Here is a 20,859-nt window from a genome sequence, read left to right as displayed (position 1 = left end):
ACATGATTCATATGGGGTTTTCGCGAAATTCTTGTCGGAGAATAATTCATTTTTTTTTTAAAATGTGCATAATTCAAATACATATAGGAAACTACTTGCCATGCAAAATAATATATCGTTGATTCTAAAATAAATAATAAACGATAAAATCAACTCCCGTCAGTTCTTCAGTACTTTGATTTTGTATTTCAATCAAAATCATGCAGTCAAAAATTGACATTTTGCATATCATATTAAAGGCTAACTTTATGATGTTTATTTAGATACATGTGTATTTCTAATTTGAGGGCATTTGGATCAAAATGAAAATTATGAAAAAAACAACTTTACATGCATATCTGTTTAAAGTAAACAAAGGACTACAGTGAAATTATGATCATTTTAGGAGGCTGTTTTATATTGTCCGTTTGGCAATTTCAACCCTCTGGGGCCCATGTTGAGCAAGAGTCATGAAATTTAACAACCAATGTTCCTTTTAGAGATGCATTATATACCACATTCAAAAACAGTTGGCCATGTAGTTTTCAAAAAGATAAAAATGGTCAATTGATACCTCACAACGACCAAAAACAACGGATGGACACAAATGCAGTGACTAAGATGACCTAAAATGTTAACACGTGTATCAACTTTTTCTTTCCTTGTGATGTTACATGTAAATTTTGTATCAGTTTATTATTATTTACAACAACATTTTTTATCTCTACTTTTTCATGTAGTTGGAGATAGAAAATTAAATCATTAAAGAAATGATTTCAATAGCGACAAAATTTGTTAAACAATAAAATGCTTTCTTTGGTGCCTCAATTGCAAGTATGAAGGTAGCTAGTATTGCAGAAAAAATACCGGTACATATCCCACACGTTAACAGGTTATGTAAATTTTTATGTTAAATGAGTAAAATTTAATTCTATATTTATAAATGAATTTACTCCTACAAGAGATTGTTGGGTTAACATTATTTCATAAACTGTTCACCATGAATAAAGCATAAAACTGCAACAGTTTTTGAGGGAGTCCATGCAAAGTGGGGTGAATTAAACAATTTTGATTTATCTAAACTACACTCAATATGTATTTTGAAATTATTTTTAAGCTGAGATTAACTAAATTCAGGAGACAGTATTTAGTCAGTTAAACAACCTTTTTTGCATATGTGATTTTTGAAGAGATGTCCGCCTTTCATAAGAAATGGGGAAAAACCATTTTCTCAAAATATGTAATTGGTAAGTAACAAAATTTTTGGTATTACATAAGGAAGGAAAAGCTTATGCAACTTCTCACCAAGAGATTTGCGAGACAAGCAATCAATTCGGTTTTTTATGCAATTTAAGAAAATTTCTAAATATTGTAGCTCCAAAAATAGCCTGGTAATGCACCCCATGTTTTGTAGCATTAACAGGTTAAAATGTAAATAAAGAATAAATAATACATCAAGGAAAGTTATCTAAAATTGAGGAACATTGCTTAAAGTACAATTTCCATAGACTTCCAAAGACTTCAATGTAAATTCAATTTTTTTTTAAATTCCAAAGGTGAATCTTATTAAATTGATAAATCCTTTGAAATCATACTAAGATTCTAGTGATCAAACTTAAAAATCTATTAGATATATATGAAATAGGATAGTTATGGACGGAAGTACCTTAAAGTCATTCCAAAAACCACACTTCCCATCGTATGACATACAAACAGTGACAATGTATTGATCAAATAATTCTCATAAACAGCCGCTCATCCAAATGTACTTTGGTACAATGTAGCTTACTGTGTAAATATTTCACTTTTCTCCATACATTATTATGTTGATGAACACAGTAAATTTATCATCATTTTTTGTGGTACTCTATCAATATTCATGGGCTATCTTTCTTTCACTATAAATAATGCCTGTTTGGGAGTGTAGGAGTTGAAATTGACAACCCGAGAAAACCATTATTAACCAAATTATGCGAAGCAGAGGTTGACAATGGTATTCGAGGGTTGTCAATTTAACTCTTACCCTCCCAAACAGGCACTATTTATTTTATTATACTGAAAACTTTATTGCTTTTATATAGGAATGACGTAACTTCTTTGGCAAACCGTACGCACATGATTTACGCGCATGTAACAATTTGTTGTGTTACCCATTGCCAAGTGTGTTGCTAACGCTGAGGGTAATAGAACGGATTATCAACTGCATCTTAACCAATCAGAATTGAGTATTTAACATGAATTTCAAAGTATAATAAACAAATTTACACTCCCATCACCAAGTATAAAAAAGTTATTTTCTTCAATTACACAAACCCATGAAACAAAGTCCAAACAAAGCAAAAATTCACAATATCTGCCCTTTGAAAATTAAAATCATTCTTCAATGTCATCAGAAAAAAATATCAAATTTACATGAGGAATCTCAAATAATGTGGTTTATTTTTTTTTACACAATGCATTAAGGAAAAATATTTTTAGCTATAATGGATGCATAATGTATTTAACAAATTACAGCTTAGTAAGACCTTTCAGCGACAAAGATATCCATCAGGAAAGATTCTGCTCTTATTGTAAAGAGATTTTCTAAAACACACAATGCAACCAGGAAGGTTGAGTGACAAGTGTTTACTATCCAAAGCAAAGTGACAGTTAAAATCTTCAAAATAGAACATGCCAGTAGGGTATTATCAATTACAGTGTAAACTAGACATCATTGAGATGATGAGGATCTTAAAGGCTCTGCTTAAATAATGAAAAACATGATAAAAGCATATCAGAGGATTTTTCTTTGACTTTGACCTATGACTTAGAAATATTCAGGTTAGCATAAAACTTTAAGTCAATCTCATTACTTATACCAACTGGCTTTTTGGGGTTTGATATGAGCAAGATTAAGCTAATGGGAAAAATGTTTGGTCTTAAGCTGGATTTTAAAGAGATCTGCTATGACCCTCACATTTACCCTGAAACTTGGTTTAAGGTGACTGTACACCCTTTACCCAAAAGGCACTCTGTAGGTGAAGTATGAGCCAGATAGGGGTAAGGGGAGAGTAAATATGCCCTGAAAAAACAAATTGCGTGGTCTGATATTACCTTAACCCTTGACCTATAAACCTCATTCAAGGTCACTGCACACTCTTTGACCAAAGGCACTCTGTGGGTGAGGTATAAGCCAGATTGGACCAAGAAGAAAGAATACCTATACAACCTTAGACCTAGAAACTTGGTTTAATATCACTGAACACTCTTTACCCAAAGACACCCTGTAGGTAAAGTATGAGACAGATTGGGCCAAGGGTAGAGAAGATATGCCCAGGACAAGTGATCCTTGTGGCAGAAGGATGGAGAGATAGAAGGATGGAGAGATGGATGGATGAACAGAGGGACAGACTGATCACTATAAGGTGCCCGCAAAGTGGGGCCCTAATTAACACAGAGGAATAGGAAAGCACATTTTTTTCATCTTCAGCCTCACAAAAATTCATATACATAATGTATAATTATTATATACATTCACATGTACACTCCCAGTGAAGCCTATATGTACAAGTACTAGTGTCTGTCAAAGTTAACACATTCTGAACAAACCACTTGAAAGATGTAAATCGTGACAACTGACCAATTTAAACACCACAGAAAACTCAATTAATAGTACCATAACTATATTTAACTCACCAAATTGACAGCTACTGGAACTGCATGCCCACTAATCCTCAATTAGTTTTATTTTCTGTTTATCCTATTTAGTGTTGAAGGAGGAAATCCCCTTAAAGTATGTGGTAAAAATCAAGTACTAGTCATTGAGGAAGTAGAAACAAAGGAACAAACATGTCAAGTCCAGGAAAGGGTTATATTGGAAATGACTGTCGCCTTTTTCTACACACCTGTGGAGTGTTACATGCATTTGTGTATGATACATGTATAATATGTACAGTTCGTCATTATTCTGCGGTACCATCTACCTTTAAACACAATTATTTTGAATGCATGTAAATATCAAACATGAATCAAATATCATTCAAACATGAATTATGTTTGGAAAAATAAGATTTCTTAAATAAAGAATGACGAAATGAAATACTTTTGTTAAAATTTCCACATTGACTTTATCTTAATGTACAGACTGAAAACACACCACAAATAGTTTAAACTTTAGTAATAATTAAGTGTCATTTTCTTTATTCAGTGATATACATTACACATTTACAACACAATTAGTGTAGGCAAATTCAAGTTTCATATTGAATATGAAACGTATCGGTAGCTAAAGACCTAGCAATTTGTTGTCTGCTCTACAGGAAAATTCAAGTTCACATGTGGAAATTTCAACTCCAATTTTTTTTTAAGAATAACGTATCTACAGCGATTAACATGAAATGAATTCTTAGTTAATAATGTTGACAATATTTGTCAGTCTCTTCTGAATCTTGAACCTGTTCTTCTCTTAGTAATTCGGGAAATATAGCTCAAAATTTGTCTTATTTCGATTAAATTGGGATGAACTTGATCTCCTGATTGCTTCAATATTTCACTTGGACATCTTTCTAACTCCTCTAAAAAAACATTTGTTTCTTACCTTTACAAGCCCAAATCCAACAAAATATCAAGTTGTTGATTTAAAATGTTTATTGTCTATTGACAATTCTTACATAAAATTCCTTTTTTAAGTGTTGTAATTTTAACAATATTTTATTAAATATTTAACAGAATTACTTGAAAATAAATTGGGTTTGTCCTTTAAGTATGTTTATGAAGTGTACAAAGTTTGATAAACATGCATGCAAGGATTTTCTTTGAATCTTGCTTGTCTTGCTTGCAAGACTAAAATGGACACACAGACATACACACACATGCACAGCAGCGATGTTACATCAACTTCGCAGCAAGTTGCGTGAGGGGATAATAAGTGCTGTTTTGTTCAAAGTTGGTAAATTATTTAGTTTATCTTGCATTATTCTAGTTTTTCGACTACACTGAAAAGAAAAAAAATGTTGACATTCAGGGACCAATACTAACTACGCCAGGGTCAGACATCTAGCTTTCACATGAACAAGTCTTAGAGTTATTTCCTTTGCAAAGGTGTCAATCGAGGGCCATTCAATGTACTGGAAGGTCAATCTCCACACCCACCCATGATGAATGATCATGAACAATTTCTGTCGGTCAGTTGTTTGCATCTAAACTATATTTCAAAATTATTTACTAACCAAATCATAGCTTCCATTTTCCGAATAAAAAGTCTGACAATTTATCACTTAAAAAATCTCTTAAACTCACTATTTCTGACTTATCTCCCTTTAGTGTAATTTTTTTTGCATATTCTGCAATATAAACAACACTTCTCCTTGTACCATACTAACCATAGTGTCTCTGTAGGTGGGTGGGATAGTGTTTTTGAATTCAGACTCCTTATTTGCAGTCATTTGTTTTTTTCTCCATTAACAGTTAACTTCAGGTTAAGAGTAAGATATTTTTGACCTGGCGCCACATATAAAAGGAGTGCAGGATGTTAAAGCATCTCCTACTTATACAATCAATTGGACCATTAATGCAAGCTTCATCGCTAATTATTTGTTTTCTTTATCAACACTATACATATACCATTACACTGTTTTTATCTCATCTATATTGATCAAGCACATGTACATATACAAATTGCAGCAAACAGAATGTATGACCTTACACGCCAGGAGGTGATGCAAGAGTCTTTAAATCAAACAACTTTAAAAAAAATCCCCATGAATTTATATAGCAAAAGATACTATAATTAAAAACAGTTGAACATTTTAACAGACGCCTATTTTATGACTGTTTATTATGATTTAAAAAAAGCCCATGAAATATGTACATTTTAATTTCTTTTAAATGATTAAACAGTTTTCAAAACGAGGCAAATATTAAGAAGTACTAATTAAAACATCCTTTTTTGTTTATGGGTATATATATATTACATGGAAATTCCTTCGTCTACACAAAGCAGATAAAGAAGCAAATATCTTCCTCCTCTGAAAAGTAGATTGAAAGATTCTTAGCTTTCCTAGTAAAGATAGGTAAACTAGATATGTTAAAATTGTGAAGTTAAATGTACTGCATTACAGCATGTCTTCTGTTGGCAGTCATCGCTCCATGAATCAGCTTTGTCAACACTATAAAAATTATCTCAGATCTTGTAAATTAATGCTGTAAATTCCTAATTGAATGCAAAAATTAAACGTAAGTGAAAAATGGATAGTAGCACACTTCTCTTTGCTTACAATTTTATAATCTCACAAGTTGATACAAAACAGCGTACTTGCATAAAATAAGGAACCTCCAGAATTAAATGAAAAGAAGTCTTGAAAACAATTTTAAAGATACCAAAGGGCAATGCAAACAGGTCCATTTCCACAAAACTCAAACTACAATTGAACCTCATCAAGATACATGCATTAATCTGCTAAATGTATGTAATCATCACCAAAACAGTTCAGCAGACTTGTTTATGAAGCTTATCCAAGAAGCATATGAGAGAGAATTTTAAAAGACACTTTCTTGGTCTAAGGACTCTTTTTGAAAGACTCGTAATATTAGAAAGCTCTTAAGAATTGTCTTTAAAGATCTGAGAACAACTTAATATCATCTCTAACAGCATGAATTTGGTATTTTCTTAATCAATCATTGATAAATATTCAACATGTAGATTTCAATATGCATTCACATATACACAGTAAAAAATATCAGAATATTACACACCAGTTCCCCTACCTCATTGGCAATACACACCCCTTTTATTTCTAAAGTTGGATGCATGAAATAAAGAAATATTCATTTGGTATATTAAATATATTGTCAATTGTGGACTGATTTGCTATTTCTTTTTTTTGTTGGGGGGGGGGGTGAACAATGGAATAAAAGACGAATGGAAAGGAAGAAAAATGCACTGTATTTCAGTACATATTGTATTATTAAATTGTACCTAGAAAATCAGCGTTATCAGATTCAGATGAATAACTCTTTGCAGAATTTTGATTTCTTAATACTTCTTTTTTTTTTTAATTTCACTAAAGATCTGAAACTAGTTGAACACCTATATACTTTTCAATTCAAACTTTTTAGAAAACTTTTAGAAAAACTTGCACAAAGTTAGACAATTTACACGCACAGCCAAGGATGGATAGACGTATATACCTTGACACTTTGATGAGGCGAGTGCTCGATAATGGCCTTAAATAAGGGTATAGATGTTATAGATGATGGGGCCCCACCTCCAATAAACCTACGCAGTGACTATTACCACTAGGTCAGATAAACTGTGTTAAGTACAATCATATGAGGCACCCCGTCTTATGAGAGCAATAAAATTATCTAAACTTAAAGAATTGCTTGACATACATACCAGAGTTTACACAAATGTTCCCAAAGAATATTTAGAAATATTTGACAACTTCAACATGAATCTCTTTTTGCATCTTGGAAATGATATTGCAATTAAATCATTGGGTAATAACAAAATTTGAAGTATGTTATCCATACATACTCCCCTCTCTATCATTTTAATCTCTGTCAGACTGAGCATTATGAATTATAATACACACAAGTGTAAAAATGTTCAATTACTTCAAAAGTCATGCATGCTCCTAAAAGTGAAAAGGTCTATCAACAAAGGCATCTTTCACAAGCATTCGACAACTTGTGTAAAATACTTTGTATAAGTATTCTTATCTATACAACAATTCTCAAAAGGTGGTTTAAAAAGGAGGAAGTTTTTTGCCTCTCCTTGTCTGGCACATCTATTCAATACACACAAGAAACTAACCTGTTGTCAATATGTAACACAACACGGACTAGCTGGGAATCCTGAGCCTAATACTTTGTCCGACTACTCCACTTATAAACTTGCTTCCCCCTTCCCCCACTCATTAACCAGGGCCCCGAGCTGGAGGATTTGTTTATGTTTATACACCGAGAGAAAGCTGGAAGCTGGAAATGTTTAACTTAATCTTTATTAGTTTACAACAACTAGCTGCTATAACATAGAGTCATCCACATCTTGCATTCTTCTGTCATAAGGGTTAATGGAGTGAATTTGTGTGTGAAAGTTCAAGTCAGCTATACATGCAACCTTTTAACACTAAAATCATTATTACATTCTTACAGATTATTATTTAATGTATCGAGGCTATTACCAATCAGATTTATACAAAACTGTATGTCTTAATTCCTATTCATAATCTAAAGTTAATAAAAGTTTTAATCATGGATCCATTTCACATGAATAGGAGAGGGGGAATTGTATTTATATAATATATTATATAATCATGCATTCATTTATTAGATAACATGTCAAAAATAGTACTTCTGGATGCACTGCATACTGTGCATACTTGAATGCATTAGTTGTTTGAAACAGAGTGTATGCTATATAACTATTAAAGCAACTCTAACAATCCAATTACCAGGTATCTAATAAATCAATGAACTCACAGTCTTCCAAATCTAATCAGTTTCAAGACTACTTTTGACTTAACCAGCAATTTAAATTTCTAAAGAGATTCTTTGTACAAAAAATTATAATGGCATTTTAGAAGTAAAATAAAATATAATCCCACCTACCGACACTCTCATCTTTGGCATATATTCATAAAATATTATCCCTGTATCCAATCTAAAGGAATTAAACAATGGGGCAAAAAGCTAAACCCAGTTTCCCTCAGAAAATATTGAGGTAATTACAAAAAATTAAAGCATATTACCTTGCTTTCTCTCGGCATTAATCTGAAAACTTGGAGCCTAACACAGGAAGAGCACTCTCACACGCTCACAAACTGCTAGAGAAGTAAACACAGGAAGTAATGGGTGGATTCAAACCTCAATATTATTTTCTATCAAATTAAAAGTAAGAAATTCTCCCTCTCTAAGGTCCAAGGCTATTAGTACTCCATCAAAAGCCAATGCAGGTTATTTGGTACGGTTTAATGGAAGATGCTGAAGAATGATAAACTCTCCTTGCACTTTGGTACTGAACTTAATGAGATCTATATGTGCAAACAAAACTCTTTTCAACTCATTATTAATATTTCCATAGATCAAATTTATTTTAGAAGGGTAATAAGAAAGAACAATACCATAACCTGAAAATTATATAAAAATAATATCTTTTTCAAAAATCAATTTTTTTAATCAATAGCGTTAATCTTTACACAAAAGTATTTTTAAAAGGAACATTCATTATATCATACATTTTAAATAATATAATTAATTTCTAGGGAGAACTTGCTCATTCACATTTAAGCTACCGTATAAACTGTAATACTATAGCAGCCAGACCTTGATTCCTAGTAGCCTTACAGCTTAATTTACTCATTTTTAAGGGGCATACAAATCATTAAGAATTAACCCAAGATGCATACCAATACTAAAATATCAAAATATCAAGCACACCATGTGTTATATCACCCATCAAGCTTTACTTGCATGTTGCAAATTTTGTGAAAATGAAGTACCGGTAAATACCAGTATTTTATTGTGCAAGTAATGACATTTTGTATGCACATATATTGGATATATAATTTCTGTATATCTCCTTTGTAAGATAAAAATGATTGCAAAAGTAGATCACAGTGGGGAAAAGAAAGAATCATGGCATTGCAAGAGAATGATTTCCCTAGGTAACTCTCTGTCTCTACATTAATAACTCATTTCAGTAAAAAAAAGATTTCTGTTAAATGTTGTCTATATTTAAGTAAGTTTTAAGTCAGCATGTGCTTTTAATTCAAAACTTGGATAAATCTTAAGGGGAAATGTATGTAACAAACAATCATTAAATTTTAAAGTTAATTAACGAAGAATCCATCTATCTATGAAAAAATACAAAGACAGCTATAAATGTGAGAAATTATTGCAGCAAATAAAGGAAACATTTTTTTTTAAGTTTTACACATATGACTTTCCTTATAGTATAACACTTCAAAACATGCTTCACAGTTAGATACAGCCATAAGTATTTTATTTCTTCTTCTGATATCTTAACAAGATTTAAAGTACATGTACAAGTACGAACACCAGGAAACAAGCAACTACCATTACAAGGAAACAGTTGGACAATTGAAAGTTGAAAAGTGACACTATAATTGACAAATCAACCTAATACTTTTTTTGAAAATGTATATGGTTACATATCATACATATAATCTGCCTATCCTCCATTATATTCCCTGCAATTTATATCTACGTGTAAATATGTTCTTTAATATTGCCTTCAGAAACTAAAACACAGAAATTGCGTCTCGTTTGATTTGATGATCAATGCCTGGCAGCTTTATGTGGTCTGACTCTTTGAATCAAGTTACTGGCTTACCGCTATGATAATAATTATATGAATCAATTTCATGAGATATATATAGCTATATTTGTATTGTTTTGTAAAAATGGCTAAATCATCATAAAGCCATAAACATTACTACATGTACATTCATTTTAAAAAATAAGGGGGAAATGTAATGGGGAAATCATATGGAATGATTCTTTATCTAGCTGCTACCAAGTATTAAAGGTATACCTTTATGATTAAACATAAATTTCTTCTAAGTAATGCATGGTCCAATAAATCAAAACCAACAAGGAAATTTATTTCTTTAGTGCTGTATGTATGATAACTTGTTAGGTGGGTGCGTGTACCTATTTAAAATGTCCTGGCAAGCAGGAAGGCATCATCTATACCACACCTGTTCCTCCCTTAAAACAATTATAACTTTGTATAAGTTCAATTCATTTTACTCATAAATAATTCATTAATTGGATTATTTTCCAATTTTCAAAATTAAATAGGAAGTTTGAAAAAAAATTGTGTTCTTACCTAATATTTTATTATATTGATTAATTTTTTTATCTAAGGGCCTGTTAAAAAAATTACTCCTGTTGGAAAATCAATTTATATTTGGAATATTTGATTTTAATTAGAGATAATTTTGTTCCTGAATATGATTATAAATTTTACTCCATCATATCTGTAGAATCCAGTGATTACATACTGGCATATTTTTTTCTGCATATCTTTTGGTTGCCAAGATAAATACTTCTAATACTAGTTGTAGCATGTCTCTGGTGAATATTCATTACACTGTAATAGGAAAGGAGGAATGAACATCATAAATACAATGAAAACATACTGCTGGACTGTGAATTGAACCCGGGACCCTTTTAAGTCAGGAACTCTACCACTGAGCTACCTAGGCCGATATCAGTTTATTTAGCCCCAACTACTACAGCATCAACTTTTGTACATATAAAACATACAAGTAGAATTATAGGAGACATGAAAGAATTTTTTTGGAGGATCAGTTAAAGGGCAACAACTCTTATAAATCAAAAAGTTATGAGCTACACAACATGAGTAATTTAAATCAATCCCTAACAATGATTACAAGAAAATGTCAACAAAATTAAATTGGAATTTAACAAGCATATAATTCAAAGACTGGATATGCAAATACAGTTGAACTTCAGTATCAAGAAGGAAGAAACTCTCTCAAATTCTAAGTAGTCTGTCCCAGATTCCATGTGTCTCTGTTATATATACATGTACATTAATGTATTTAATTCAGACTTATCCATCACCGACGAATAATTGAAATCGAAATTAATCACTGAAATTGAAAATGTTTAGCATTTGCTATCTGATACCAGTGTTATGAACCCTATTTCTAATCAAAGAAATTCAAAATACAAATCGAGCGATTATATTGGGGGGGGGGGGGAAACAAACATCTATCCATTCACAAGTTCTCAGAACATGTACTTTGCAAAAAATTTTCAATGTTCTCATCTGGGTACTTTCATGTTGATTGCGATGCAAATCCCCTGGGCTTTTAGTATTTAGCTTTCCCTTGAAGCTGAATGATAGAGTTTTTTTCATTCTAGTGGATGAATGTACTTTTTTACAAGTTACAAACAATCATCATCAATATGTCAGTTGACAGATAAGACACTGTTGCTTTCAAATTGCTATAAAAGCTGATACAGACAAGACCTGTCTGGATGTGTCACTGATCAGAGAAGCAAGAGTCATCATCATTAACTTACACAGAGATGGTCAGGAACGACAGACCTCTGTGTTATCAACAACAAAAAAAAAAAAAAAACAGGACGCATTCATGTGCATCTGATAACACAGATTAACTCCTCATAACCTGAGGTAATCGGTGGATGAGGTAAGAGGATTATGATTATGGCAGCTTGTCTAGCTGCAGTGAAGTTTTATGCTCAATATCTACATCTAATAATTGACTATTTTCTTCCTCTATTTCTTAGAAAATGATTGTGCTTATACCACAACTGACAAAACCATATCACTTTATCAACCAGTCCTAATCCACTTTCTGAATATAAATGTAAGCAATTCTTGAACTTTTTATAGAAATTGCCTTCAAATGCAATATTTATTGGTGCTTACCTAATCATGTGATTTTATATTCAAATACCTTTTACTGTAGATTCCTTATTTTACGAGAGTACTTAATTCCGCTATTCAACAGTTTTCCATCAAATCGCAAGAACATAAAATTGCGAATGTCGAAATTTTATATTAGTTTCATTTAGTTTATACATATGTTTGAAAATTAAAAGCGAGATTTTAAAATCCGCGAGACGGGCTTCTCGCGATTTTACGCGGATATCAATTCCTCACGTAAAATTGGGAATTTACAGTACATGTATATAATTTGTACACTTTCTATTTGTCGTATTTTATACTTTAGAGGTTGACCTAGCCTGCATGGGTTATTTTGTGATCGATAGAAATTTAGCTACATTGATAAAAGGGAGTGAAAACCAACAATAGTCCAACCAGTAACTGAGTTTGCTCACGATCGTGCAGTAAGCATTGGCCAGACTGGCAATAGGCTTCATGCCGAAAAATCTCAGTCAGAGTCTATACATGTACTCTGAATTTTTGTGAATGGGAAGGTTGGATTCCATGGTGTCTATTAATCTAAACCTTAAAAAAAAATTATAGAATACAAATCAATGACCAAGAGAATAGTGAAAGGGGTTATCATTGGTGTCATTTAGGCAGGATTCTCTAGGTTTTTATATACATGTTTCTTTATCTTATTGTTTTGGTTGGTTTAGAAATGTTTGAAGATTTAATGTGATGTGTCGATATACTCTGACCATGTAATTTAAGACAAAATGAAAGCAGGTACCCAACAAACAAACAGGAACTTTGTAACAAACCACTTGAAATTGCATCTGATTTGTCAACACTGAAATCATATAACACAAACTTAAAACCTGAATCCATACAACACTGCCTCTGGCCACCTGATCTACATTCCATACAACTGTGGGTTGTGACGTACCTCTGGCCACGGTTTTGGGACAGGCAAGGTCTGGGTAACAGCTCCCACGGCACTCTCCTGTCATGTGGTCACATGTCTGGTTATTGGGACAGCTACACGGATACTGACACTGATTCCCCCAAAACCCAGTCTGGCAAACTGTGGGACAAAATAATGGGAATGAATACCTGACACAAAATTCTATAAATTAATCATTTCGCTATAACAGAGAAGGTATTGAATTTTACATGTTATGAGTATGTTTTATTACGGTGTTTGTACCAGAAGAGCTAAACCCTGATGACCTTATCATTATTCAATTTGTTAAATAGTGATGAATATCCGTCCAAATATTTGAATTAAAATTATTTGTAAGTTTTGTTTGACTTGATCATACTGTAAATGTATTACATTTGGTTGTGTATTCTTTTTTAGCGTTTTAGGTGGAAAGCTGCTTCCGCTAAATAATTACATCATTAATGCTCTTCGCGTATGTACAAGAATTGGAACAGTCAGAAATTCACATGCTATTAAAATATAATACATGTCCATCTACAGTATTGAGATATATTCAAATATTTTAACTCTTTGTATGTTTGGCTGATTATAGCTTACCATAGATTTCAATCTCGCAAACATTCAGATAGTAAGGAGATATTTTCTTCCTCACAAATACGTTCTTTACTTTTCCGTGGCAGGATGTGTCGATTCTACCATTTTCTTGGATTGGTTGAGTCTGCTTGAAGCAAACATTGTTACCTACATCATTGTCCTCAGATAAGACAACATCAAATCCCAACATCTTCTGAAGGTTTGAACCTATTTGCAATTCAAAAAAAACATAAAGAGGTTAATAGTACATCATTTATATTGAAACATGAGATCGCTTACTATGTACCAAAGTATGTAAATCATATAACATGTATATCATGCCAAAGTGATTTAACAACCTAACAATCAAAGGCTACAAAATATGTAAAAATCTTGAAGGTGCGCATCTCAAAAACTCAGCTAAACACAAATATGGAAGGATGAAGTCAAGCTCATGGGAAAAGTCAAGGACATAATACAGTCTGATCTCCTCTATATGTATATTTGAAGCTTGCTTAATAAATCTTGAAATGTGTGTTACAAAATAAGCTAATTTATACAAATCTAAAAATGGTGGAATCAAAGTCAAATGTAAAGTGAAGGTAAAAATCAAAATACAAACCAAATGCTATAGCCTTTAATTCCTTCTTATTTATTAAAAAGTCTAATGAAAAATATTCTTGGAAGAATTATTTTTAAACTGAGTAAACTCAAAGTGTGACAAACCTCACATTAAGCTTGGTGTATGGGAGTTAGACAAACACTATTCTGCTGCGACCATATTACGCTGCATGTACATGGCAAGGCATAATAAAACAAGAAATGTCTTTAATAATAACCTATGTATGCCATTATTCTGCAATAGGGTCAACCTTTTCCCCAAAGTGATGAATGGTAGAACAAAGGGTTCTCTCAATAATGAGTGGACAATATCTTTGTATCTCTAGAATGTTGTGACCCTTGAGTTTTGACACTTCTGACTTCATAGTCGGCACTCCCTAGTGGGTACCTGTGTACCAAATCAAAATTATCATATACACAGGTACATGTACTTACTAGAACTTTCTGTGAAAATGGTGATGCCATGAATATCGTAAATCTCTTGTAAATCGACTCGTAGTCTCATCACCTCCTCGTTGTTCTGAACGAAAAATGTGCAGTCTGTGCGATTTCCGTTTATAGTACTTAGTCCCAAAGCATTGTCATGTAATCTCACTTTTGTCCTCTTGTTTTTTGCAACATTTTCTGTAAATAAAACAAAATGCTAGCGTCACTCACAGTATACCTATTGGCTAATCAATTTCAAATATGCCATTTTCTCCAACACATGTATCCCATGTTGAAATTCATCCTTAAATCACTCCATGTAATGATTATAAAAACAAGGTTTTCCGTTGGAAACGGAAGACCTTAATTAAATCAGATGTATGCACTTATCTGAATAAAATCTTATTGTTTTCGTTCTGTTTCTTTTTCTTCGCTATTTTTCTTTTTTTTCCAACAAATTTTTGTGCACGCGATTTCTCAAAAATGACTCAACCGATTTTCATCAAACTTTCAGATATGATAGATACGGATCTAAACTTTATACGTAATTTTTTATTTTGATGACGTCATTTCCGTTTTTGATATATTGACGTTTTAGCGATTTTCAGAGGGTCGGCTTGTCCTGGGATCTTCTCCTTAACGATTGAAGATATTGAGTTCAAACTTTCAGGGATTGTAGTCGAAAGATTGTAGATGTGTCTTTAGGTATTCATTTTTGTCTGACTCAAAAGGCGCTGAAGCTCGCCTGGACCCGAAAATTGAGATTAAAAAAAACGTCGTTATTTTTTCTGGTTTTCTTTGTTTATCTCTTTTCTGAAAAATATTTTGTTAAGACATGCAATGTAAAAAACGTTTGTATTTACATGACCTTTTCTTTGAAATCAAGAAAAAGGGGCTGGCTCCTCAAATAAGGGGTCAAAAGGGCTCTAAAGTCTTTAATCTGTAGCTCTTTACTGAGAGATATTTTGTTAAATGTTATAGAAGCAGATATGTTTATCTCACAGTTATGTATCCACGCAATGTAATGATTTTGTCATGTATTACATAACTAGGGGTTTTTAGGGGCCAAAAGTATAAAATTTTGATCACCCATATCTCAGAAAGGAAAAATATTTTGTAATGCAATACAGAAGAAAAGTTGTTCAAAATGATGTTCTTAACGATATGCAACCTTCAAAATTTCGTGAACGGCCCCTATAAGGGAATAAGGGATCGGCCCCTAAAACCTTCTTTCTCATATACCTCCAGAATGCTAACGAATTTCTAAACACTTGTTGAACAAAATATGTATAGAATTAGATGACCTTTCATATGATATCAAGAAAAAGGGGCTGGCCCCTTAAATAAGGGAACCAAAGGGCTCTAAAGTCTTTTACATATATCCTTTTACTCAGGGATATTTTGTGAAATGTTATAGAAGCAAATATGTTTATCTTACATTTATGTATCTAAGTAATGTAAGGATTTTATCATGTGTTATGTAATTAGGGGTTTTTAGGGGCCAAAAGTCCGAAAATTTGATCACCCATATCTCAGAAAGGAAAAATATTTTGAAATGCAGTATAGAAGAAAAGTTGTTCAAAATAATGTTCTTAACGAAATGCAACCTTCAAAATTTCGTCAAACGGCCCCTATAAGGGGATAAGGGATCGGCCCCTAAAACCTTCTTTCTCATATATCTCCAGAACATTAACGAATTTCTAAACACTTGTTGAATAAAATTGTTTAGAATAAAATGACCTTTCAAATGATATCAAGAAAAAGGGGCTGGCCCCTTAAATAAGGAGACCAAAGGGCTCTAAAGTCTTTTATCTGTAGCCATTTACTGAGAGATATTTTGTGAAATGTTTTAGAAGCAAATATGATAACCTTACAGTTATGTATCCAAGAAATGTAAGGATTTTATCATGTGTTATGAAATTAGGGGTTTTTAGGGGCCAAAGGTCCCAAAATTTGATCAACCAGACCTCAGAAAGGAATTTTTTTTTTAAATGCAGTATAGAAGAAAAGTTGTTCAAAATAATGTTCTTAACGAAATGCAACCTTCAAAATTTCGTCAAACGGCCCCTATAAGGGGATAAGGGATCGGCCCCTAAAACCTTCTTTCTCATATATCTCTAGAACGATACCGAATTTCTAAACACTTGTTGAACAAAATGTGTTTAGAATTAGATGACCTTTCAAATGATATCAAGAAAAAGGGGCTGGCCTCTTAAATTAGGGAACCAAAGGGCTCTAAAGTATTTTACCTATATCCTTTTACTCAGAGCCATTTTGTTAAAGGTTATTAAAGCTAGATTAGGTATAATACGTTAATATATCCTAACAACATAATGATTTTCTCATCTTTTCTATCTTAATTGGAAGAGTGCAAGTATTTAAAAAAGCAATGTCAGAGAACTTATAAAAAGATATACCAAAAAAAAAAAAAAACATTAGTACTCCACTCCTTTTTTCATATCATGTTTTCTTGTCGAAAATCAAAGTCAATGACGTCACATATCCTTATAATAATCGTACGGAAGACCTCCTCGTTGCTCGCAACGAGATCGTGTCTAGTTGAGCATTCTTTTTATACATAAAATCTTAATATTAAGCCAAAACACATTTCAATGTACAGTTCATGAATTATAATCAATTATATTCTCTTACCCATTTGACAATTTGGTCCATGCCATCCTTCCATGCACTTTTCACATTCCCCGGTCTCCCTATCACAGTCTGTTTTACAATGACACTCATTACACCTCGCCCCAAATGTATTCACTGGACAACCTAAAATACATATACATCAATTTCACTTCAATCATACAACCTAAAATACAAATTATAATACATCATTTTCACTTCAATCATACAACCTAAAATACAAATTATAATACATCATTTTCACTTCAATGATAGGATAGCTATAATGTGTTTTTCATACTGCTATTCAGTGCTGCAAGATCACTGATTTACATAATCAAACCGTGGAATAAAACTAATTTCTGATGGCTCAATTTTCGTAGAATAATTTGTAGATCTCTATATATACCCCTCACCCACTTACTATTGATAACATCTTCAGTTATTCTATTATACAAATTATTACAAACAAGTGAAAAGCTGACGGCAAACCGGGTTTTCTTTTATGTGAACTGTATCCATAATCCATGTCAACCCGTATCCAGTGAAATGGAGAACCCTATATGCAACATTTTGCCAAAAAATGACTAAGTTCAAAAGCTAGTATTTTTTTCATAAATTATCAGAAATCAAAATTCTAGCATTATGCACACCTCTGATATATGTACAATTGATCTGCAAAAGAACAACTTCCTATCTTGAGAGCTGTAGGAGGAGTTATCCGTACAATGAGGGTACCCTATATGCAATATTTTGCCAAAAAATGACTAAGTTCAAAAGCTAGTATTTTTTTCATAAATTATCAGAAATCAAAATCCTAGCAATATGCACACCTCTGATATATGTACAATTGATCTGCAAAAGAACAACTTCCTATCTTGAGAACTGTAAGTTCAAAATCTGGTATTTTTTTATGAATTATTAGAAATCAAAATCCTAGCAATATGCACACCTCTGATACATGTATATGTACAACCAATCTGCAAAAGAACAATATCCTATCTAGAAAATTGTAGGAGGAGTTATCCGTACAATGAAGGTACCCTATATGCAATATTTTGCCAAAAAATGACTAAGTTCAAAAGCTAGTATTTTTTCGATAAATTATCGGAAATCAAAATCCTAGCAAAATGCACACCTCTGATATATGTTCAATTGATCTGCAAAAGAACAACTTCTTATCTTGAGAACTGTAGGAGGAGTTATCCATACAATGAGGGTACCCTATATGCAATATTTTGCCAAAAAATGACTAAGTCCAAAAGCTGGTATTTTTTTTATGAATTATTAGAAATCAAAATCCTAGCAAAATGCACATCTCTGATATATGTACAATTGATCTGCAAAAGAACAATTTCCTATCTTGAAAACTGTAGGAGGAGTTATCCGTACAATGAGGGTACCCTTTTGGCAGCCGCCCGCCCACCCACCCGCCATTTTCACCATTTTAATAACCGGATTTTTCCGTTGGAAAACCCGGTTAATGAATATAGAAAAGATGTTAAAAAAAAACATTTCCCATTATAAATCTCCTTAAGAGAATTGTGTTTGTTCATGTTAGAACCATTTTAACAAGAGCTAATGGACTTTGGGTGGTTGTGTCAAACAACACTGTGACTTAGGTCTGTCCATTTCATTGCATGGCTCTTTGAACTCTGCAAGAATTGTCTGGCTTTTTGAGACTATGCAATCTGTGTATATTTCCCTTGAAACCGCGTCATTTACTTGTTTTGACGCAAGAAATAGATACATGTAGCTACGCCCTGCTGAATGTCCAAGGTCTTGTTAAAATGGTTCCAATTTCTCCAGATAAAATTAGATGAAGTGTCAATGAGGAAATATTGGATTTTCCCCCTTATATCAATTTCAATTGTTCTTCTTTGACAGGTGTATATTTTCGTTACAGTTTGTCTGTCGGAGACAGCTAAGCTAGGCTATAGTAACCTATATAGCTACTTGTAGCTGGGAGAGATTACTGTAGCTTAATTATTTGGATAGTGGAGGATATAGTCACAGATATGTAAATACAAACGGTAAATGCTTTATTTACTGGTTCAAACGGCTATGAACAGCTGATTTATAAGGTTATAGCTATCATTAATAAAAAAAAATATACCTTAGGCCTAGTCGATTATATTTCTTTCTGCAACGCTAGCAATACCTTCAAATGGTTTCATGAACAGCTGATAAACCATCGAAGATCACAGCGTATTTATTGTGTTCAATAAAAAGAGACTTGGAACTCTCTCTTTGTACATGTTGTATAATTTGTATGTGGACTGGCAATGATTTACCTTTTACCTGTTTACAGCTACTGCAACCAATTTTCCCGCGGTTTTTGTATCTTGTATTTCCTGTTTGTATTATGAACAGGTCGTTCAAAGTGTGTTTATAATAATTGCTCATAGAAATTAATATAAGGCCCAAGTTTATAAAAAAAAAATATGTGCCCATCTTTACAGTTTACCCAACCTATGCAGAAGTTAAAGTTGGTCAGGCACAAAGCATCGTTTATTGAAAGTGTGTGTGGGGGGGGGGGGGGGGATATGAGGGTGGCGACGTTGCAGAAAAATACATAACCCGCATTAGCGGGTTATGTAATTTTTTCTGCAATTATCACTACCTTTATAACCCGCATTAATCATCAAAGAAATCATTTCATTATTATATTTACATCTTTCTTTTAACAAATTGATGAATTGATCGTAAAGGGTTAGTAAAAATAACTAATATTTATAGTACGTTTAATAAATGAAATAGCCAAGTCGTCTTAAATGGAAAGTCTGTCATCATCATGATTATTTCGTGAAGTCCGTGATTTTTTTTTTTTTAGGTCGATGAAGGTTTCGACCAACCGATAAACGGGCGTGTAGATTTCAATCCTATCAGTTTCAACAGAGTTATGAATTACAATCAATTACAGTAAGAAATAGAGGTAACCCTACTTGATGGATGTAAATAAATTATGTTAACTTTCCAAAATTAAAAGTTACAGTCGAACCAGTTCGCTTTTCACAAAAAAAGAGGCACCCCCTCCCTGTCCCTTGTTAATACTTCAACTGTTCAATAGTGTATATCTAATTGTAATATGTTGTAACGTATTTTAAAATAGGTTAACAAACACAGTTTTTTAAACTGCAAGATTTGCATCGTATTGTAGAATAAGATAATAGGTTGCAAATCTAGTTTTGAGTATAAATTCTGTCTGAAATATCCTAGGCTTTCTTTTCAGAATCCGCTAGCCCTCTTCAGACGAGGAAGTTTACACACAATGACCGTAGTGGTCGATGGAAGTATT

At 32.6% G+C, this 20,859-nt stretch overlaps 1 protein-coding gene across 3 annotated transcripts in view; it reads right to left on the bottom strand.

The window, feature by feature from the left end:
- Positions 1 to 19,885, bottom strand: part of LOC128165537 (mucin-22-like) — a 37,491-nt gene extending 17,606 nt beyond the window's left edge. For 2 of the 3 annotated variants that reach the window (XM_052830176.1, XM_052830177.1), the window contains exons 1-5: positions 19,856 to 19,885; positions 17,586 to 17,708; positions 14,943 to 15,131; positions 13,911 to 14,114; positions 13,317 to 13,454 (exon numbers count right to left, since the gene is read on the bottom strand). In XM_052830176.1, coding sequence (XP_052686136.1) covers positions 13,317 to 13,454; positions 13,911 to 14,114; positions 14,943 to 15,131; positions 17,586 to 17,619 — 565 coding nt within the window. In that variant the 5' untranslated portion in view covers positions 17,620 to 17,708; positions 19,856 to 19,885. Of the gene's footprint in view, positions 1 to 13,316; positions 13,455 to 13,910; positions 14,115 to 14,942; positions 15,132 to 17,585; positions 17,709 to 19,855 lie in introns of those variants that run through there. The other variant, XM_052830175.1, reaches the window with a different exon arrangement.
- Positions 19,886 to 20,859: the final 974 nt, after the last annotated feature.

This window comes from Crassostrea angulata, chromosome 10 (assembly GCF_025612915.1).
Source record: "Crassostrea angulata isolate pt1a10 chromosome 10, ASM2561291v2, whole genome shotgun sequence".
In the NCBI taxonomy this organism is placed as follows: domain Eukaryota; kingdom Metazoa; phylum Mollusca; class Bivalvia; order Ostreida; family Ostreidae; genus Magallana; species Magallana angulata.
The sequence above is the reverse complement of the archived record's forward strand: the minus strand, read 5'-3'. Positions and strand labels throughout refer to the sequence as shown.